The 20,601-nt window shown below is 39.4% G+C and overlaps 2 protein-coding genes across 4 annotated transcripts; both read right to left on the minus strand.

Moving 5' to 3' along the window:
* Window positions 1–69: 69 nt before the first annotated feature.
* Window positions 70–4,328, minus strand: C10H15orf40 (chromosome 10 C15orf40 homolog). 2 transcript variants are annotated; one of them, XM_054836703.1, is made up of 5 exons: window positions 4,207–4,328; window positions 3,969–4,095; window positions 2,925–3,052; window positions 776–905; window positions 70–589 (listed from the first exon to the last, which is right to left on the minus strand). In XM_054836703.1, exons 1-4 carry the CDS (start codon window positions 4,279–4,281, stop codon window positions 813–815), a joined length of 423 nt encoding a protein of 140 aa, XP_054692678.1. In that variant the 5' UTR covers window positions 4,282–4,328; the 3' UTR covers window positions 70–589; window positions 776–812. The 2 variants fall into 2 exon arrangements, with proteins under 2 accessions (XP_054692678.1, XP_054692677.1); XM_054836702.1 differs by having other exon boundaries at window positions 70–905.
* A 335-nt stretch (window positions 4,329–4,663) lies between these two features.
* BTBD1 (BTB domain containing 1) lies at window positions 4,664–20,601 on the minus strand. Of its 2 annotated transcripts, XM_054836706.1 has the most exons (9): window positions 20,091–20,601; window positions 13,456–13,612; window positions 13,123–13,228; window positions 11,331–11,528; window positions 10,879–11,071; window positions 10,239–10,326; window positions 6,626–6,772; window positions 5,668–5,764; window positions 4,664–5,322 (listed from the first exon to the last, which is right to left on the minus strand). In XM_054836706.1, exons 1-9 carry the CDS (start codon window positions 20,483–20,485, stop codon window positions 5,267–5,269), a joined length of 1,437 nt encoding a protein of 478 aa, XP_054692681.1. In that variant the 5' UTR covers window positions 20,486–20,601; the 3' UTR covers window positions 4,664–5,266. The 2 variants fall into 2 exon arrangements, with proteins under 2 accessions (XP_054692681.1, XP_054692679.1); XM_054836704.1 differs by having other exon boundaries at window positions 5,303–5,764; window positions 20,091–20,600.

Genomic DNA, 20,601 nt, shown 5'->3' on the forward strand with positions numbered 1-20,601 from the left:
AATAACATTCTAGTAAGTGACTTCTAGGAAACTTTTAGTTTAAAACATAAGCACAAAACAAAGTTTTCGTAATACTTTTCGCCCCTTTTATTAAAAACAGTCATTACACTTGACATACATTTGGCAAAAAACCATGATTGTATTGCTACTTTTCAGGAAACTAATTACAGACTATTACAAAGTGACACGGTGTGTGCAATTACCAGGTTCTGGGTCAGTTTTTCATACTGCAAACTTCTAGTTTTGTTTCAGTTCTTCAGGCGATTCTGCTTTTAGCTTGCTTGCATGTTCAACAACAGTATACTGGCCTCAAATACATTTATTTTAAACGTACACATGTGCACATAGTGGAAAACTGCACCCAGTACCTGCGGCTAGATACTGAAGAGAACGTTCTTCCAGGGTCTTTACCATCCATCCAGACTCATCCTTTTGTATCACTTTTCACATTAAAGCCTGTCACTCCAAGCTTTTTACTTTGTTAACCAAAGTTTGGTTCACTAAGAAACAAGTTTTCTAAACCATTTGTTTAGGAACCAGGAAAGAGGACAAATCTTACCAACAGGGAACACTCCAGCGGGAAAAAAGTCTGTAGTGACAGAAGCAGATACAGAGCCTCAGTAAAGCCAAGTTTTTCTAAGCAAACCTACACAAAAACGTCAATGATACAGCACCAATATTAACTGGGGGGGGAGGCGGAAGTAGCTTTGCCTACTCCTTACCCACATTCTCAACAGGACAAGATTTACTTAAGAAGGAATATCAGTCCATTTACCAAGATGCATTGTCCCATTTCCCGGTCTTGTTTTAGGTCAACTGGAAGCTGCTTTTTTCAGTTTTTCTAAAATCTCGTCTGGTGTCATGGATACCAAAATCTTCACCACTTTGTCACGTGATTTACCACCCTGGTTTAGACACACACATAAAAAACATCTTTCAGAGAATCACCACCAAATACACATTAAAAAAAAAAAATTCACTGCAATGCCAATGGATTGGGTACTTTAAAAAGAATTCTTAAAGTATGGGCATGCAGAATTAACAGCAGAAAGAGATAGATCAATGTCCTTCCTAGTTAATGTCTTATCTACTGTCCTTTTAAAATTGGATATGGCTCCCAGAGCATGCCCTGAATTCATGCTCTTTTTATAGGCTACAATGAAAAGCGAGGAGTGATAAGTTTCCATAATTCACTTGTATCATCTAGAAGCAGGACTCCAATTTGCATTTTTGTTTTTTAAAAAGTGTGTGGGTATAATACATATATATATATATATGTATTTGATAACTGGGTACTTTCAGATCTTTCTTCAAAGTTGTCTCCCACAGAGTATTAGTTACTCCTAAGCTGAGTTCTCAGGTTGAAATGAAATCACATTGTATATAAGACATTCAGATTCATACAGCAGTTATTTGAAATATTATTGACCCATTTTTGTATTACTGAAAAAAACCCCATGCTATTTTACACAGGAACTGGCAAACCTGCAACCTCACTTCACATTGCCTGAAGACACAACTTTGCTAGTATTCAGTAAACCATGAGAAACAAGTTGGTTGTTAATCTGCAGCCTGGCAAAAAAGTTTGAAAAACCCACAAGGGACATCCTGAAGGAGGAAAAATTCCTTAACTCTACTATACAGAAATATAGCATGAAACTTAAAATTAAAAATAGACTTTTGAAGTGGTCTAGCCAGCTGCTGATGAAAATCAAGGCCCTTCCATAAAAATCTGGTAACCCCAATTTTATACTGGATCATTTCCCACCAATTTTCTGCTTTGGATTGGTTTTGTTAATGTTAGCACTCATCATAAAGCAAGTAGCACATAAGACAGCAACCAGTACCAAAAAATCACTCACTGTTTACACCTAGCAGATCAGGATGGAAAAAATCTAAGCCACAGGTAAAATACAGACTTTACCACAGTGCTCCACTGAGAACAGACAGTGGCTTGTGAAAAACAAACACTAACATAATTATTTGGACACCATAGGTGAGAACAACCGAGTCAAGAAGGTCAGACAACACTGGCCCCTTTTATGTTCAACTTGGATTAACATTTATGAGAATAGTTAAACCCGAACATCCCTTTAAGGTAGGAAAACAGTGTTATCTGTAAAATATTGATAAACAAATGAAGCAGTTTGCCCAGGATTCAGGAAAAACAAGATTCAAATCTTCACACCTCTGCCTTTCAGTAACACAGTGCTCAATTCATTCATCATGTTGCCATTTATGACGATCCTTTAGCAGACTTCTACAACTACTATGTTAAACCAACAGACAAAAATAAAAAGCACAATTTTTCATTGTGCTGTTATGTTCATAAACTATAAATGAACATGGCTGGAAAGACTAACTTTAAGTACAATGAATTAATAAAACAAATTATTTATTCAGTGCAATGAATAAAACAAAGAGTTTCCATTCACCAAAGTCAAGACATGTAAATTCTAATACAAAGAAACTCTTGAGGCTCAGATATAACCCAAGTGCTTACATATGCTCTTGCTTACATGTGACAGTTAATTGTCAGAAAATTTTCCCTCAAATACAGAAGTTACTTCAAGAAAATTAAAGTTATTAATAAAACGCACATTCTCTCCAAAGCACAAACTGTGTGAACTGCATTTGACATGAAAACAAGAGAATCTTTGAAGAACCCAGAAAACATGCCCCACACAAATTTGAAAAATATATCATGATGTGAACTACTCTGGTTTAAGATCTCAAGATGAGCTGTGGTTCTTCCTACACGAGGTTTGTTCTCAATGAATCATTTCATTAACTCAACTAAACACCTTTAAAGTGTCTTTTGGGCTCAACTTGGAGAGCAGCGACCTGTACTCGAAAAGTACATTTCAAAATCTTGAATTTAAATTGCAGTAGGGCAAGACTGAAAGAAAAGAAAAAGGAAGTACCTTCTCTAAAACAACGTCACTCTTCTTCACTTCTAGCACCTTAGAGAGGTAGCGACACAGCTCTGCATTGGCCTCCCCTTCTGATGGAGGTGCAGCAATAGCTACACCTACTGCCTCAGCTGTCACATCTATAACAAATATTTTAAGGATTTTATGCTCAAAATATTCAAAACATCTAGTTATTGTTTCCTGAAAATTAATGTTTATGTTCTAAGCCCCTCTCTACATTGTCCATTCTGCTGCAGGTGTAGTCCAGCTTGGCATCATGTAGCATAATACAAATCAGGTTATCCCGCCAAAAAAAAGCATGATAAATAAGCCTGCCCAGAGAGCTATGCTATCATCAACAATTTCCTTGCATTGCCAATTGAACCTGAATACCCTCCTACAGTCCACCACGTTAGTCTCACAGACATATCTGCATAAAAAGCAGTTCTAATTTGTACGTGAGCAAGTCCAGAGGGAGAACACCTTTTATTCGATCAAACTTTAGAGTTCAAAGGAAACCGTACGAACTCTTGGGATACAAGTAGCATGCAAAAAATTACACACGTCAAACTGAGGCGCTGCTGACCAAGTGTGTTTGCTGTGACTCCTTTAAAAAAAAAAAAAAATCTGTTCAGAAGAATTTACACCATGCTCGCGGCACCACCTAGCGTTACCTACAGCGGAACGTGGAAGCGCTACTCCTGGCTTCTTTTACTTTCTTTAGTTTTCTGATTTCTGGGTGGGTTTGTTTGTGGGGTTTTTTGGTGTGGGTTTTTGTTTCTTTTACAGCTTAGGCGTTAAGGATAAGCCGTTGAACTCGTTAGAAAGACTAGTTAGAAAAACCAGCTTTCCCGCTCGGTTCCCCGTTACGGGCGGTTATTCCTAGGGCGGGAAAGGCCACCGGAGCATCTTCAACCCGGCTGTTCCAAGAGAACGCTGTCCCGCCTCCTCCCGCGCCTCACGCCCGGCACAGCGGCGGGCACACTCTCCCGAGACCCCCCCCGCCCCGGCAGCACCTCCCTCCAGGCGCGGGGAGGCAGCGGGAGGCAGCCCCACCTGTGACGGCGCTGCACCGGGCACCAGGCTTGGCGCGAACCGCCACCCTCACGCAGCCGTCACCCGCCGCCGCCACCGGTCCCGCAGCGGCGGCCGGTTCCGCGGGTCCCTTCCCGGCTCCTTTTCCCTGAAACAGAGAAACAGGCGCAGTCACCACCTACCCCCCCTCCTCAGGGTCTCCGTCCCGCCCCGCCCCCCCCTCCGGGACTCGCCCTCCCCAGGCCCTCCCCACCCGCACCTTTCTGGGCATGTCCCCGCCGCCGCTCCGCGCCGGCGCCGCCAGCAGCCGACGGAAGCCGACGAGGGCCAACATAGTGCCGTGCGGCCCTTCCGGCAACACCAGGCAGCCCCGCCCGGAAGCGCTCGGCTCCACCCTTGCCGCGCCTGCGCGCTGCGCCACAGGCGCCTGGGCGGTAAGGGCGGAGCGGGCCGGGGCGCTCCGTCTGCCGGGCAGCGGCACCTCCAGGCGCCGGCAGCCGGGGCTGTGCTCGCACCCTCTTCCCCTGTCTGCCTCCCCCGCCTGCCCCGGCGAGACCGGAGCTGCGGGCGCCGCGTGTGCTAATACCCGGCCCCGGTAGGGTGCTGGCAGAGCTTGGTTTAAAGGTTGAGCTTTCAGACCTAAGCCCTGCACGACTTCCACGATAGCAGGCAGATAAAGTAGGGAAAAGAAAAGAGGAGGTGATTTTTTTTTTCCCATCTGTATTCTCAAATTAATACTTTACTATAATTTGTGGGAGGATTTGTGTACAGGATTTTGTACATGAAGTTCTACTACTACACAGCACATATTGCAAGACACTGCGTACTATATACATACATCAATTGCATCAAATTATTGTATGCAAGCTGTAGAACTAGTTGCACACAAATAAACCTTAGTTTATACTAATTTTTAATATTAGAATATGCAATGATAAAATAACATTGTAGTCTTGTATTCTTATTTTCACATTATACATTTTCTTACAGGCACATATGTATATACAGTGGCTATTTCCATAACCAGCTCTAAGTTCCAAAACAGCCCTTCTGAATTAAGAGAGATTCTGGAAAGATCTGTTTATTGCTGAATTTGACACAGTATTTCTTCAGTGCAGCTGCAGGTGCTGTCTGCAGTGCCAAGTCCATTAATTCTCCATGGCACATCCAAAAAGTCAAGATGACAGCAATATGAATCCAGCTTTGCTGATGTACTTCAAAAAAAAAAAAAAAGTAGCAATTCATGTCCATAAGGTCATTCCAAGGTCATTTTGGAAAGAAGTATATGCTAGAACTACAGCAGCAGCTTTACTGTCTTTTTAGGACAAGAAGTTCATAATGAGTAAGGATTTTCCAGTTCCAAAAATGAATTTTACTACATGAGAAATGAAGGGGTGAAAATACAAAGCAATTAATCACAAGACAGTATTTAAAACAATCTTTTCAATACACAGAGTACTTAGTCCACTTGACGTTTTGTTAAGAGGAAAAGCTAAATTACATTCTGCTAGTAACGATGCAGAGAAAATAGCTTTTCTGGTACCGCTCAAACAAATTAGTTTTGTTCTCACACATTCATGTAATTTCACAAAATTTTTTAACTGCTGCCAATAGTAAGCTGAAGTCCGCTGATATGCATTTGGGATTATCATGTGAAATTATGTATAAAATATTATTTCTGGTATCTGCCCATCTTCTATTGATGTACCATTGTTGTTACCTGGTGAACTATAAAAGACAAAGCATGTTTTGCTAGCAGTAGGAGATTCGTGGATCACTTTCTTCAAACCTTTTGTTCCATAGTGGGAATCGGGACCCTGAAAAACATCAGAAGAGATCAGCAACTGAATGGAAGTGGGCAGTAAGACCCATAAAATGTTGAAGTTCAAACACTACTGACTTAGGTTATTTTAATAGTATAAAATTTCTGTACCCACACCATGTAAGTTATATACAAAAATCACAGACAACACAAGGAAGTGCCCTATGTCTAAATAACAAAAGTTTCTCTGACAGCAGACTTAAACCACTTGATTTTATCCAACTAGTAATGAATAAATATTTTCTAGTATATCTCCTTGTCATACAGGTTGTCTATATTCTCACTTAGTTCCCTGCCTCAGCTTCTTTTAGTGTACAACATTTTTTTCCAACCCATTCAACTTTGATTTCTGTATAGGGAATTATATTTAAAAGAATATTAAAAGATTTTTGAGAAAACATTGAATAAATAAATTTGTCCATAACATTAAGGGGAGACATTCCTAGATTTCAACACCAGTATACAAAAAGTGATTAAAAAAAAAAGCTTTCCATTTTCTTGACTCTAGCTAGTGGTTAGAATAACCTTGATAAATCAAACAAATTTCTATAGAGAGCTGCCAGATAAAATATTCTAGACAGTGCTTTTGCCCACACAGAATCAGTGACTTCCATTAGGACTCATTCTAACTCTTAAATCAAGCCAGGAAGTGGGAAATCACAAGAGATCCAGTTAGGAATTCTGTGCTGTGGCACAGAAGAGAAGTAGCAGTCTTAGAAGTTACTGTGGAGTTTACCTACAGCTTTCTTTAGTACTAAACTTAAAACAAATCCAAGACCTAGAAGACACTTTCCCATCAAAAGAACAACTCTTGCATCAAAATAACATTTTCTTCTCTACTGTTAGGTATTCCTACTTTCAATGTTGCACAAGCTGTGTAGCAAACCGTTGGCAATATCTCTATTGGTTCTTTGAACATAACTCTGAATGTACTGGCCGTTCCATCACAACTAAATCCAGTATCGTTTTGTCCTAGTGTTTGATTCTTCTCATAATCAATTATCTGTATAAAAACATAAAAATAGTATTTTTAGGTTTACAAACTTGAGAAATATTCTTATTGTATGCATGTTAGAATATTACAAGCAAACAGTTGCCTACTCTGCCCAGTTTAATTGCCAGGATAGTGCAATCTCAGACCTGGAAAGTAGGTGTAATTTCCCGATATCACTAAGATTGACCCAGCTGCATGCCGAATGATAGCTTGAGAGTTTTACACAGGCTGTCCAATCTGTGAGCTAAACTGTAACCTGGTTGGAGCAGTGTTCAAGTTTTTGCTTGGGAGATGAAGAATAGCTCATAGACTTTCGGCTTCTGAGCTTCATGTACTACATATAATCCTGTACTTAGATTTGCTGATCTTCATACACCTACACAGCCCACAGGAGGGAAGCACATTCGCTGGCTGTGGCTGATTTAGAAAACAAGTTTTCACAGATAACATAAGCAGTCAATGATACATTGTTAAAAGAAAACAGAAACTTATGCTGCTATGTTTTATACAATTTATTTCTATTCTATATTCAGCATAGAAATTACACTCAGACTACACATTATTTCTTTTGCCTTCAATTTTAGTGGTGAATAAGAATCACTACAGTGTAGTAGTAGCAGATACCTCACTTCTCATTTTGGATAGTAATCCTGATCCATGCTGCTGAATACCGCTTGCAGAAGATGGATATCAGAGCTTTAGAGTAACATGAACACTTCTCATGATTACTGCGCTGACAAGAACCCTATAAATTTTATTTTAAATTTCCACATAATTTTTAACATTGCACAAATGAGACAAAGCCCTATTCTAGGCAAAATGTGCTCTAATTTCCCCCCCCCCCAGCTACAGCCAATATAAATATTATTTGTAATGCTGAAGTCATAAGCCCCTTTCCCATAAAAGATGTATTTGCAATATACATTGTCACTATTTTAAGACAAGTATTTAAAGCTTAACTATCTGAAGCTCTGCTAGTAGTGACACTGGTCCAAAAAGAAAAATAGACAGGGGACTTAAACTTTGTCACAACCTTTTCAGACAGGTGTTTCAGATTCATCAGGAATTGGGGATACTTCCAGAAAAAAGAGAACATGTATAAGACAGATGGCCTTCATCTGAACCATAAAGGTGTATTAGTCTTTCAGTGTGGATCAGGAACATGTTTTTCAAGTGAATCTCTTGATCATTCCCACTTAATATGCTTCGGTTTGCCTTGCAAGAACTAAATTCTTTTCAGATGAAATAAATCCAGCAAACATGCTGAGGGAGCACACCAAATGCTCTCATCTGCTAACAGGAATTTAGCAGAGATGATCAAACAAGAGTTAATACAAAGTAAATATCCCCAGATATGTATAGTATAGCTGCTAGGTCCTCAGTACCAACTCTTTTGCTCTAAAAATCCAATCTAGTGCACTATGCTACTTATTTACATAGATGTATAGTTTGAGAAAACCCAACTGATGGCACTTCAAATCGAGGAATTTGCAAGTGAGCTTTTAAACTGAGGAATGTGGCAAAGCCAACAAATTCCTTCAAAACCTCATTCCAGATACATTCTCTTTGGAACAACATAAGAGGAAAGGCACTTCTTTTTTTTTTTTTCTTAAGAGTCAGACACAAAATTCCTATCCTTAAGTACAGGACAGTCAGAGAATGGTAATCATCAAATAGGAAACAGAAAACAAATAAACTGTCATTTAAATAGGATGCCCAGAAATGAACTAAAAAAGCAGTTCCAGCGCATGCTAGGTGTCTATGAAATAAAGCAGGGACAATGGAACTTCTGTTCCTAAATGAAGTCACACCTTCTTTCTTTCACAAGATTTCCCACACACCTAATAAATTAATGTGATGCAATAGTACCACGTTATGAAATGCACAGCAGAGTAAAACTGTGCCAGTCACGGAATGCTAATACCTTGTTAGAAAGCGTAGAATCAAGTCACAACCAATCTCAATAAGAGAATTCAAACAGACTGAAATTCCATACTTAAAAAGGAAAAAATACAGTGCTGGATCAATATTACTAGAAGACAATCCTGACCACAACATGCTAAGAAAGATCAAACAGGCCACAAGAGCAGGAAATACAATTTTAGTGCTGTCTTCAATTACCCGCTCAGACCGGGCAAGGGTCATATGAGGACACAAAGCAGGGGTGACATTTTTAGATGCTACCACTGACCATTTTGTGAGCTTGCTAACCAATTGCTCAGTAGGAAGAAATGAAATCCTTGATTTGGTACTGAGTGATAAGCAGGATCAGATTCAAAATTTCATAATGGAAACACTATGCAACAGTGTCCATAATACACTTAAAGTCAATGCTGCCACAGGAACAACAAAAGAAAACCTACCATAGCTGTGCTAAATTTCAAAAAGAGAAAAAAGAAGAAGCTTGTTCAAAAGAAGCTAGGAGGACCAATTAAGAAAATTTAATCCTTATAAGAAGCATGCAGACTACTAAAGGACATCATGTGCCCAAGTACTGTATCAGAACATATCATCTATTAGGAAAGGCTTGAGAAAAGGGGAAAAAAAGCTGGCATGGCTGAACAGCAAAAGGCTGTTACTGGAAAACAAACAAAAAAAGGGCATCCCATAGAAATATGAAGTTGTATCCAGGTTAAAACAGAAAAGTTCAAACTGTCAGATTAAAATGTAAAAAATACAATTAAGCAGGCCAAAAGAATGTTTAGGAACAGCTATCTGAAAGCATCAAAGCCAGTGCTAAATAATTTTCAACACAGCAGTAGCTGTAGAGCCCAGTAGACTCTCTTGTGGAGTAAACAGTGTGAAGATATAAGTAGCAGCAGGATAAGGTCTTCACATAGGAGCCTGGAGAACCACAAATATATTTAAGTAATTTACCAGCAGAAGAAACTTGGGAGATTCCCATGGCGGGACAATGTTTTCTGCAAACCTAAAATTGAAGCACCTTTTCAGAATAAGTTACAGTAACATTCAACCTTCTACCTAAGACTGAATCAGTAGCGCATGAGATGTCAAACTTTACAAAAAGCTCTGGGCAAGGACAAGACTCTAAGCTCTAAGAGAGCTGTTGCTGATAAATCCAAGATGTCTTTCCTGAATTACTAGAACTTTATTAAAGGACAGATTCTGTGCACAACTGAACAGATTACAAAGCTATGAAATTCCTTACAGGAATACAAGGTTAGACCAGACAAGTATCCTGAAGAAAGATTCACCAAGAGCTACTAAATAGAAAAACCAAATCAGCCTCAGGAAACACTTGAGGAAACTCAGAATACAGCAGAAAGGGAGAAGAGTTTCATATTGTTCTTACTTTTCCCTAGTCATCTGCTTATCACCACTGTTGGGGACAAAACATGGGTTAGATTCTTGGCCTATCAGATTGCTCCTACCCAATTCAAATATACACCAAACCTTTTGCAAGTACTACAAGTGTAGTTTCTGCATAAGCCTATTTAAAAAGAATATACTGTACCTGTATATTAACTTGATAGTCTGTGGGTCCATGAATAGATCCATACAATCCAAATCCTACTATGGAAATTCTTCTATTAACTGTGAACCTAGTAAGACAAGCCAAAAAAGGGATTTAAAAAGCTGTGATGGGTATGTTACAGTCAAGCAGGAAAAAGTCTCGCCCTGAAGAGTAGGGAAGTAAGCTGAAAATGACATTAAATTAATATTTTTTTCAATAATGCTTTCTATTTAGATTTCAATACTAAGTTAAATGCTTTGTAAGGTATCAGCTTTATAGGTTAAAGCTTTGCTAATCCCCCAAGATAGTCAGTATCACTAAACAAAAACCCACCAGATTCTTTTGAATATCTCCAAAATAAAAACAGATCGAGACTTGGTATTTTAAAAAGAAATATGCACCTAACAAACAATCACTCTAGAATGCACCCAGTCCTCCTGAACTTTGTTCTTTGCTACTTCATGTTTTCATGTGTGCAACAGCCTAAGTTATTTTAAAAAAAAGGAAGAGATCAAACGTGCCCAAACAGAACCAGCATGTTTGTTACTGTATCTTATGCCAAAAAGTTGAAGTTGAGTAACATGTTCCCTTTCTTCCCACACTTCTCTGTCCCTCCTCCAGCTAGTTTCAAAAGCCATACCTAATCCGATCACTTGTTCCACTATAGCCCCAGCGACTCTCCACTTGCTGAAACCTGTTAATGCTGCATTCTTTTCCTCTAAGGCAACATCTTGGTCGGTCAATATAATCTACTTTAGGTTTAGGATTGACAGTAAAATGCAGAAAGAGATTTACGACTTCCCGGTCTGACAAGATTCCAGACTGAGCAGGGCCTGTGAAAAGAAACAACTTCTAAGATGATTCGAAGAATTACTCCAGCTGTTGTATTTAAACCACACAGATTCACAAACTGAAGATGATAATATTTTCCAACGGTAAGAGCGTATTCTGCAGAATGTTTTGCTTTCATTTGTTCATTACAACTTTTACTAATACAATATTAATAGCAGAATAGAGTTTTAAGCATCTAAACACTCACAGGTGACAGTGCAGAGATATGGTCTAAGAGTAAGACAAAACCCCAAAACTCACCTGCTGCAAACTCTTCAATAGTCATTAATGGAAAACGGATTAAGGAAAGAGCTCTTCCAAGGACTTTTTGTTTGTTTCCAAATGTCACAGGCAGTTGTTGTCTTTGACATTCTGCTTCTGCCCAGCGAACAACAGCTCCAAAGAGTCTACTTTCTCGAATACTAAGGGTATCTCTTTCTAGAACTGCACATAATGTGTCTAAAGAAAAAAAGTTAACAAATTTACATCAGTTTTCATCCAAACCAGTAACAGTGCTACACATGAAGTAAGCTTAAAACATTAAGCAAGTTAACACTAAGAACATTCATAGTAATGCATCAAAGATAAGACATCTTACATATAAATAAATCTCCCAATGGTGTATAGACTTCAAACCAAAAAATCATTTTCCTGCTATGAAGACAGCATGTGAACTTTCTTCTTGATTCCTAAGAGTGTGACTATATATAAACTATGTAGTGACAACCAATACCCGAAAGAATTTCCATGGCTAGAGCAAAACTGAAACTGGAAGTGACCAAGTGGTGAATGCACACTACTGAAAAAAACAAGTTACTCATGATGACTTTGTCATATTCCCATCCGATTAGGCACCTACCAATCTGGATCAACTACAGACACAAGCAGCAATGGTGCACACAAAACCAGTTTAATGATACATGGAAGTGATCTTAAACATTGACATATTTACCACCCACAAAGCTTGAAGGTGAAACACAGAATGTGAGGCAAGGTACTCTCGTTTATGTTTTACAAAAGCAAGTTTTCCTATATTTCTTAATCTTTCTGGCATTTTATAAATAACAGGTATAGAAAAAGTCTCAGTTTACCATAGAACACAAGCCTGAAAAAATGTGTTTTCATATTCTGAACATTCTGTTTTCTTTGGGAATTTTTATATGCCCTGAATTTAAGCAAGGCATGTTTGCGGTCATCAAAAGTATCATACTGCAAAGTCAAAACAGATTGGGACTTATCAAGAGTAGAGATGAACACTCACAGTCTGGGTACAAATCCCACTGAACATGAGTTAACAAATGACTTTGCAATTTCTTTAAGCAGCTGGAATACTTTCCTTCAGTCTGAGTTTTTCACACAGTCTACCTGAATTGCAGTAAAATCTTAGACACATATAGTATCAATGAAATTAAGCAAATTTACAACTGCTAGCTTTTCATAAAAGATGAAACAGAGAAACCAGCAGTTTAGATTTTTTTTTAACAGATTTCATAAATCATACCTGATCTTCTGAATAGAGAAGTACCATGTGGCAACAAAACAGTATGATTCCTGTTACACGGGAAAAGCAGGTGTGGATCCCTTGGGGACAAGGCACAACACTCAGCAAGTGAAAGCTTTCGCTTTATGTCATGGTAACCCCAGGACACCTACACTAATCAAATGGGGACCCAATGCAGTGGAACCCTGTTTAGGAGTGAAGCTCAAAGGAAAGCACTGCAGGGGTGGATAATAAAACTTGCGCTGATTAACACATCATACACATGCAATGTCCTGTTTTGCTCTCATTAGCAAACTTGCTGATTTAATGCAAGTGCTGTTGTCCAAATTCTGAGATCCACAGCTGCCCATCACATTGGCATCTGTGCAAAGGTGGGTTCAGATGAGGGGGAAAACAAACTATCTCAGGTTACCGTCACAAGGAGATAATATATCCTTGGGACTCTACATACTGGATGAGAGGCAAACTATCCTGGGTTACTGTAACAAAGTCTTCTCATGCCCTACAATTCCCTTCAGAAGTTTAATGCTTAGGATGCACAAAGTAACTTACCTATATCAATATCAGTAAAACCTTCTGCACTTATTGCATCCATAGTACTTTTGTCTATTGTGTCAAGACAAAGACTAGCAAGCTGAGGTTCATCAAATAAACGAGCCTAAAAAGGTAAAGAAAAACATCTTAAGCATAAAGTTGACAAACCACTAAGTCTTTCCTCCAGATTAACAGGAAGCTGAGTCTGTAAAAATGCTAACAGAGGAACAAGACATTTTTATACATAAAATAGACTATGTGATAGCAAACTCACTGTGAAGCAATACTTAGTCATTTCCCTCCAAATACTGATTTTCCTAGTAAATCAAAACTAAGCTTAAATTTACCTACTTGAGTTAGCAGCATAAAGGCATTATCTGCTCGGAGGTGTTTCGTTAGAAAATCCACACAATGTGCTTCCAGGGCTGGGACTGCATACTTTTTAGCAGTGTATAAAGTAGTCATGACTGTTTCTGGACCAATTTGAACTTCATCTGAATAAAGAAACCTAAAAATCAATACACAAATACAGATCACAAAAATGTATCTTGAGGGGGGGCAGTCAAGCACGACGTAACAGTCTCTTTGCATTTAGGAAACAAGTCAAAGATTTGCACTGCGAACATGCAACACTTCACCATGTAGCATTTTTACAAATTAATATGCTAGTTAAAGGGTTAAAGAAAGAACATTACGTTAACCTAATGGCATACATTTGTTTTAAATATGTATTACTCCCCAAGACTAATCTGGCTGTACTAGTTATACATAGCTACCGAACTGTAAACAACAGCTGAGCTGCAGAATTACTTAACATACAAATGCATGCTATTTTGATTCACTAGGAAGAGCTGTATTTCTAAGTATCAATACATGGCTATATTACTGAACTTAATTTATTGACAGTGCACACTAGCTTCTCCACCATGAGGAGAATTGAGTCAAGGACTCAGACTGTGGTTAACACCTTATGTCAAAGTTACCATTCTGCAGTGTTTGGAGAAGAGGAAAGGGAGTAATATTCTAGCAGATGACCTTGACTCTTCTATTCCTGCCATAGCAAAACACTCTGGCTTGTCTCCACTGCTTGAGGCTAGATGATTGGTTGAGATTTTAGCAGAAGCTGTGAACCAAAACATAAAAGCCTCCACCAAAACCAGGAAAAAAACCTGTTTCCTAAGCAGGTGTTATTCAAGACCAGACAAGATAAGATTTATTTTAGGGTTCTGTATGGAAAAGATGACTTTTTAAAAATAACTTTTCTTACAGGTGACATTGATGATAACCTTAGCAATATTTCATCAGTTTTTCAGATAATAATCAAGAATAGCTTGTGATTTACAAAAATACATTCGTCCCCAACACACAGGCGATTAAACATAATAAACCAGGGTACATTAGCAGGAATTCCACAATGAAGACCAAATCTTTCCTTTATATTTCTTAGTATTTTTTGTTCGGAACCTCCTGGAAATGAATAGCAAGCAACAAGTAGAGACAGAAGGTGCTTAGAAGTGTTTTTAATGTAACAATAACTAGTTAGTATTTAACAGAAGAAACCTGTGAAAGTAATGGACTCAAACTTGTTTGCAACGTGAGGAGACCTAAGTAATAGAAACCTAGAACTAAACTTTCAACTAAAGTTCTTCGCTATTTATATTTCTTATATTCGAAGAAAACTCTAATTCTCAGTAATTGCTAGCACACAATTAAATATGGCCTTCAACATAAAATTTGCTGCCACTTACCAACAGGTACATGTTTACCATTACAATACTCCAATCCATTCAAATGACCAGCTTTCACATCAGTTGTGAATGATGCTCTAGATTGTTTTTAAACTGGATTTACATCAAATAGCTTTTAGAAAAAAATAGTTTAATTAAATGGTAACATTTTTGTTAGTAAAAGTTTCATACAGTTCATTTAGAATTGATTTATGAAAGTTATGAGCTATTATCTGTTGATGAAAATGATGGGCTGTCTTGTCAGTCACAATCACTGACAAACTTACTTTTAAGAAACTAACATCTCGTAGGTAGAGTTTTGTATACCAAATTGCCAAGTAGTTCATTAAAGAACTAGAATAGTGCCTTTAGATTTTGGTTTTAGATTTGAAAAACAAAAAAACCCCAACCTGTTTCAAAATGCCCTAACCTTCCTTGTATGACTTTATAGGAGCTTAAAATCCAAACCATGCAAGAGCTGAGCATGAACAGGCTGTAAAAAAGCAGCATTACCATGCAAACTACATTATAAATTTTACCTAATCCTAAAAAAAAAATAATAAAATTAACATTTTCACCAAGTTGTTTTTGGAACATGATTTTGATTTTATTCTTTAAGCACGTCCAACCTGAAGCTAATGAACTGACCCACCAGAGGAGCTTGTCTGGCTTGTGGTTCACTTTCTACTACACCTTCTTAAGAATCGGGGTGCAGTTCCAAATCGCACTTTTCTGATCCTTGCTTTCCCAGGAATTCTGCAGGCTTTCTCCTCATATGATCAGAAACCAATTACACAGCCAAATGACAGGAAATCAAATGTCATAATGGTGCATGTACACGCAGGCTTTTAATTCATGTGAGATCTATGAGCTACAGGATGCTTTTTCATCCCATGAAAGATACACTTGAGGCTCTATGCTCCAATCCCTCCCCTGCCGTATGGCTGGATATATATTAAGAGACACTCCTCAAGTGCAAGCGTGTCAATGACAAACTGACTTATGTGATTAAAGTTCTGATAATTAAAATTTGTGCAGCATCTCAAGCTCACCCTGTTGACCTCACTACCTGTTTCTACACATCAATCACCACAGACCATAACAACTCACTGTCCCAGAACTTGCAATGTAGTTACGTACTTTGAAACTGCGAGAACTCATGACAAGAAGTGTCCAAATACACTAAGAAAGTCATATTGTCAGGTTTTTGTGTAGAATATTTCAAGTTTTTGACAATGCCAATACCTGTCTGGGATTTTCAAAGCACTAAAAAGTATGAATTTGCAAAGTTAAGCAGTAGCTGTAAAAACTATGAAAAAATGGTTAAAAAGTACATTGCTCTAGGATGTTGTATAATCCCATTTCCCTTAAGTATATGGATGGATGATCACGATGTATTCATCTACTCACAAAAGAGGAACACTAGGTGTGTCTTCTCTCTAAAAATCCCTCTGCTCAAGTGCCAAGAGCTCTGTCTCTGCGTTAACTCTCCCATTTGTGGCATGCCTGAACTAGCACACCTTTACATTTATAGCACTGCTCCTCCTCCGCTTGACTCAATGGGGATCAAGATCACTTAGCCTTCTCCCTTGTCTTCTTCCCTCCTCTCCTCCCCTTCGAGAGACTTACAGAAATAACCTGCTCCTTAGATATCGACTCATTTTATTGTCATCCAGGATGGGAGGCATGTGTATGTGCATAGTGGAAGAACACTTTCAGTGACCAGAACAATTTTCCAAGGGACCACTTGATCATTCACTTTACATAAAAGCCTCTCATACATTTTATGCCACTTTTATTTACTGTCAGGTTAGCACTTCTTCCTCCCCTAGTCTTAGCATCTTCCCAACAGCTGAAATATTTTCACCATTATAAAAGCACACAGGAATCTTTTTCCAGTTAGTCATGATTACGCCTCTATTTACTGCTTGCCAAAGTCCTCTGCAAAGACATTTGGAAGGTGGACTGCTAAATTTGTGCCATGTCGTCACTTTCCTTTATACTATGATCAAAGGACAAATTAAATTACTGTAAAATGTATTTTAAAATGTGAATGAAATTTTTTAAAAATCTTATAAAACCAACAAAATGAAACTCTAAAGCAGAATCCTACTGAGACAATGTTAATTTTCTTGATCGCTGCTAGTCAATTTGTACAGTTAGAAACATACCAAAAAAAGCTATTTAATTAGGAAGCAGATTCAAACTTTGTGATTGATATTATTTCAGCTCTTAAGGATTTATATGTCAAATTATTGAAGTAGTCAGCTGCTTTAAAAAAAAACTTCCGTGGCTCATGTTTGAAAACTCTTCAGTGAAGAGGAATACTGGATGATAAGCCAAAACACACACCACAGTCATTTCTAGGCTTTGAGCTCAGCCAATTGTTTTCTAAGAAAGTTCTCTCCCCTTCCCCTGCCAATTTTAAAAGGCTCCTCTTTTCCCATCTTTACAGTTAAGTTTTTAGTCCACAGAGAAGGAAGACTACCCAACTTTCTCTAGGGGGAAAAACAACATATTACTGGAATTACACTGGTACTATCAATCAAAGTTTCAGTTCATTATTTTTAAATACTTTAAGTCTACAAATCTATTATTTTAGAGGCCTCTGCCAGAAAAAAGTAGCAACTGTAGGTGATTTTAAATTGTGTAAGAATACATCCAAAAGAAAAAAAAACAGATGTCACATTAACTTGGTGACTATCAGATGCTTAAATTGTTCAATTTCTAGCTACTTTTTTCTTCCCCATAAACATAATTCTTGAACTACTATCTATTTTGTGACAAAACACTAATACTGATGAAAGTTTACATCATAGGACGGAGAAATGACACTCAGTCTCACTGAACAGATATAGATGGAATTAATTTTTTAAGAGAATTGGAAAAATTTTCATAAAAAAATATTTTCCTTTGACTTTAATTTACAAGTAGCATTTGTCAGTAGATCTTTATGAAACACATCAACTACAGATAGGACCTAACAAACCACATGAGTAAATAAAATAGAAACGAGTCGTAGAACATTAAATAATTAGTAAGTTATCCCTAAAAGTTTTTGCACCACTTAAACTTTCCTTTACCTTGATGTTCATTTGCTGTGTGTATTCAAAGATCCCAACTTAATTTCTAGCCAATACACCTCAAATTGGTCTTTGCAAAGATTAAAGAAAGGTCCTATAAGAGGCAACCATCATTACCTGATCAAATTACTAATGATAGATAAAAGAGGCCAACAGCACAAGGTAAATTCTTGCCTTTTCTGGCCAACCTCAGGGAAAAAAAACCAGGTTGTCTTACAGTTGGTATACTTTAAAAACAGTGTATACAAGCATGGAAGAAGTCCAGTACTTGACTGTATTAAAATTCTCCTTATATATGTTTTTAACAAGGTGTTGCAGTGTATATTTATTCCAATATAAGATAGATAGATATATATAAAATATGGAAGAATGTCCTAAAAAGTTGTCATGTATTTCATACCAAAAAAGACATCAAACCTGAGATGCTTCAACAGTTCATCAGTCTGGTGATACTTAGACAAGACACAAGTATAATCAGTTTACTTACGTAAGTCCCCTGGCGATTACGTACTAGCAGCTTGACCAACACAAGATAGCTTTTGTTTGCTTCTAACAACATCTCTTCATTCACTTCTACAGTTTTCAAATACCTTCCTTATCTTTACTTAGAATTCTCCTGTTTCTGTGTTTATATTTTTATCCAAACTTCTCATTATATCCACTTTTCACTGTCCAGTTTTTTCCACTTATATATAAACATGTATATGCACAGTCATTTACTTTTAACCTTTGAAACCATTTTGCTTGAAAGATACTTCCCACTATCTCCTACTCTGCTACAGAGTCTTCACCTAGCCACTCCCTCTTTGCTAAGAATCCACAGAATACAGTTCATTTGCCAATGGCAAGAGAGACACATTGCTGCTGCATGGTGGTTTGTTGTTTTGTGGGGGGTTTTTTTGTTGTTTTTGTTTTTTTCAAATCAGTTGCTGCAACTCCTGTGTCCATGATTACGAAAAGGACTAGATGAGTCTTCTCACCGTTCTTATCTATTAGGCCTCAAAACAAAGAGAAAGTTCCTAAGACTTTGGAGCTTTTCCCATTACAGAAAGCTTCTAGACACTATGTATTTATTTCCAGGCAATAATATTACTTGTTTCCCAAAGTTCACTACAGAAATCCATTTCATCTATTTTATAGAGGTTATGCCTAGCAGAGAGTTTCTTTGAGAAAAGCCTTAAGGTTAAGCATTTTTAGTCTTATTACCACACCACAGCCTGATGCACAAAGAAACTATCAGCAATTGTCTCTATGAACACCATAACTTTTATCTACCACTGAGTACAGTGAGTAAAAAGAAATGGTAGATAAACTCATCAGTTTTGTGAGCATGAGAAGTAGCAGATCCTATTCTGCTCAAATGAGAAATCATTAACCCATTTTACATACTTTTTGCCATCACTGCACTCAGTCTCACTTGGGTGATTTGTCTGTAAAAATCAGTTAGTTACTGCCTTCTGCTGCATATTCACTCTCCACCCAAAAATATCTGAAATAAGTGTGACTACAATGGGCATTACTCTGGTAAAAAGATACAACAATTTATTACCACTGCTGAAAAAGAAAAGTGAACAGCAACATGAATAAAATTGCAAAGTAAGTACCAAATGAAATTAAAAGCTTGGCACAACGGCCTCTGTCCCTTCTTAGCCATCATCAGAAGGTGGATGGATAGCTGCAACAGCCAGAGAAACTGCTAACTCCCATCACCTTACTGAAAAGTAAAAACGGAATCAAAAAGCCAAACCGGACACGCAGCACTACCAAAGTACTTTTGTGAATGGACAATTAGCTGCCCTAAGATTAGGGCACTCCTCTTGGATAAAGGATGCAGGGAAAGAGCAAGAAGGCACCAAAATGTGTTCGTGGGGCGGTCTGACCTTGCCTGCCAGCCCACAAGGTGGTCACGCGTTTTCTCTGCATCTCCCTCCACGGAGACGAACACGGGGGGCCGGGGAAAAGGAAGGGCTCTTCGGGGACAGAAGCCAGGAGGGGCCGCGGAGCGAGGAAGTGACACCAACGCCCGAGCGGGGCTCCCGGCCCGGCTCCTCGGCCGCGGGCGGGCGATACCGGCGAGGGAAGAGACCTGACCCGTCCCCCCGCCCCGCCGTGCCCCCAGCCCAGGAGCACCCCCCCGTGCCCGGGGCCGCCCCCCTCCGCCCCGCCGCGGCCTGACCTCAGGAGCGCCAGGAAGGCGGCGGGCTCCACGTCGGGCAGCTCGATCTCAGCCGAGGTGGTGGCCATGCCGCCGTTAAACATCGCGTCGAAGACGGCGCTGCCGGCCGCCAGGACGAAGCGGTGGGCGGGGATGCGCTGCTGGCCAGGCCCGGGGGGTGCCCCCCCGCCCCCGCCGCGGGGGCTGCCCTTGCCCACCACGAAGTGCACGTCGCTGAGGAGCTCGTTGGAGAAGAGGAAGGCGAAGCGCTCCCGCAGCGAGCCTTTGGTGGCCTGCCAGTTGTACAGCGGCTCCCGCTGCAGCACCGCGCCGGCCTCCGCAGCAGTAGCAGCGGCAGTGGCGGCGGCGGGCGTCTCCACGGGCGCACCCGAGCCGCCGCCGGCAGCGGCCGCCATCGCCGCCCTGAGGGCCCGGGCCGGGCCGGGCCGCTCCGTCCGCCGGCGGCACGCGAACGTCCGCCGCGCGCCCCGACGTCAACCGCTCACCGCCCCTGCACCGCGCATGCGTCTCT

Source organism: Grus americana, chromosome 10 (assembly GCF_028858705.1).
Source record: "Grus americana isolate bGruAme1 chromosome 10, bGruAme1.mat, whole genome shotgun sequence".
NCBI lineage: Eukaryota > Metazoa > Chordata > Aves > Gruiformes > Gruidae > Grus > Grus americana.

Coding starts and splice junctions, on each gene's coding strand:
- BTBD1 (XM_054836704.1), bottom strand. CDS start 20,485: ATGGCGGCCGCTGCCGGCGGCGGCTCGGGTGCGCCCGTGGAGACGCCC. Junction 11,072..11,330: donor TATTGAAGAGTTTGCAGCAG/GTGAGTTTTGGG, acceptor TTCTTTTCACAG/GCCCTGCTCAGTCTGGAATC. Junction 10,327..10,878: donor GGAACAAGTGATCGGATTAG/GTATGGCTTTTG, acceptor TTGTCTTACTAG/GTTCACAGTTAATAGAAGAA.
- C10H15orf40 (XM_054836703.1), bottom strand. CDS start 4,281: ATGTTGGCCCTCGTCGGCTTCCGTCGGCTGCTGGCGGCGCCGGCGCGG. Junction 4,096..4,206: donor GCGGGGACATGCCCAGAAAG/GTGCGGGTGGGG, acceptor TCTCTGTTTCAG/GGAAAAGGAGCCGGGAAGGG. Junction 3,053..3,968: donor CCGGTGCAGCGCCGTCACAG/GTGGGGCTGCCT, acceptor TATTTGTTATAG/ATGTGACAGCTGAGGCAGTA.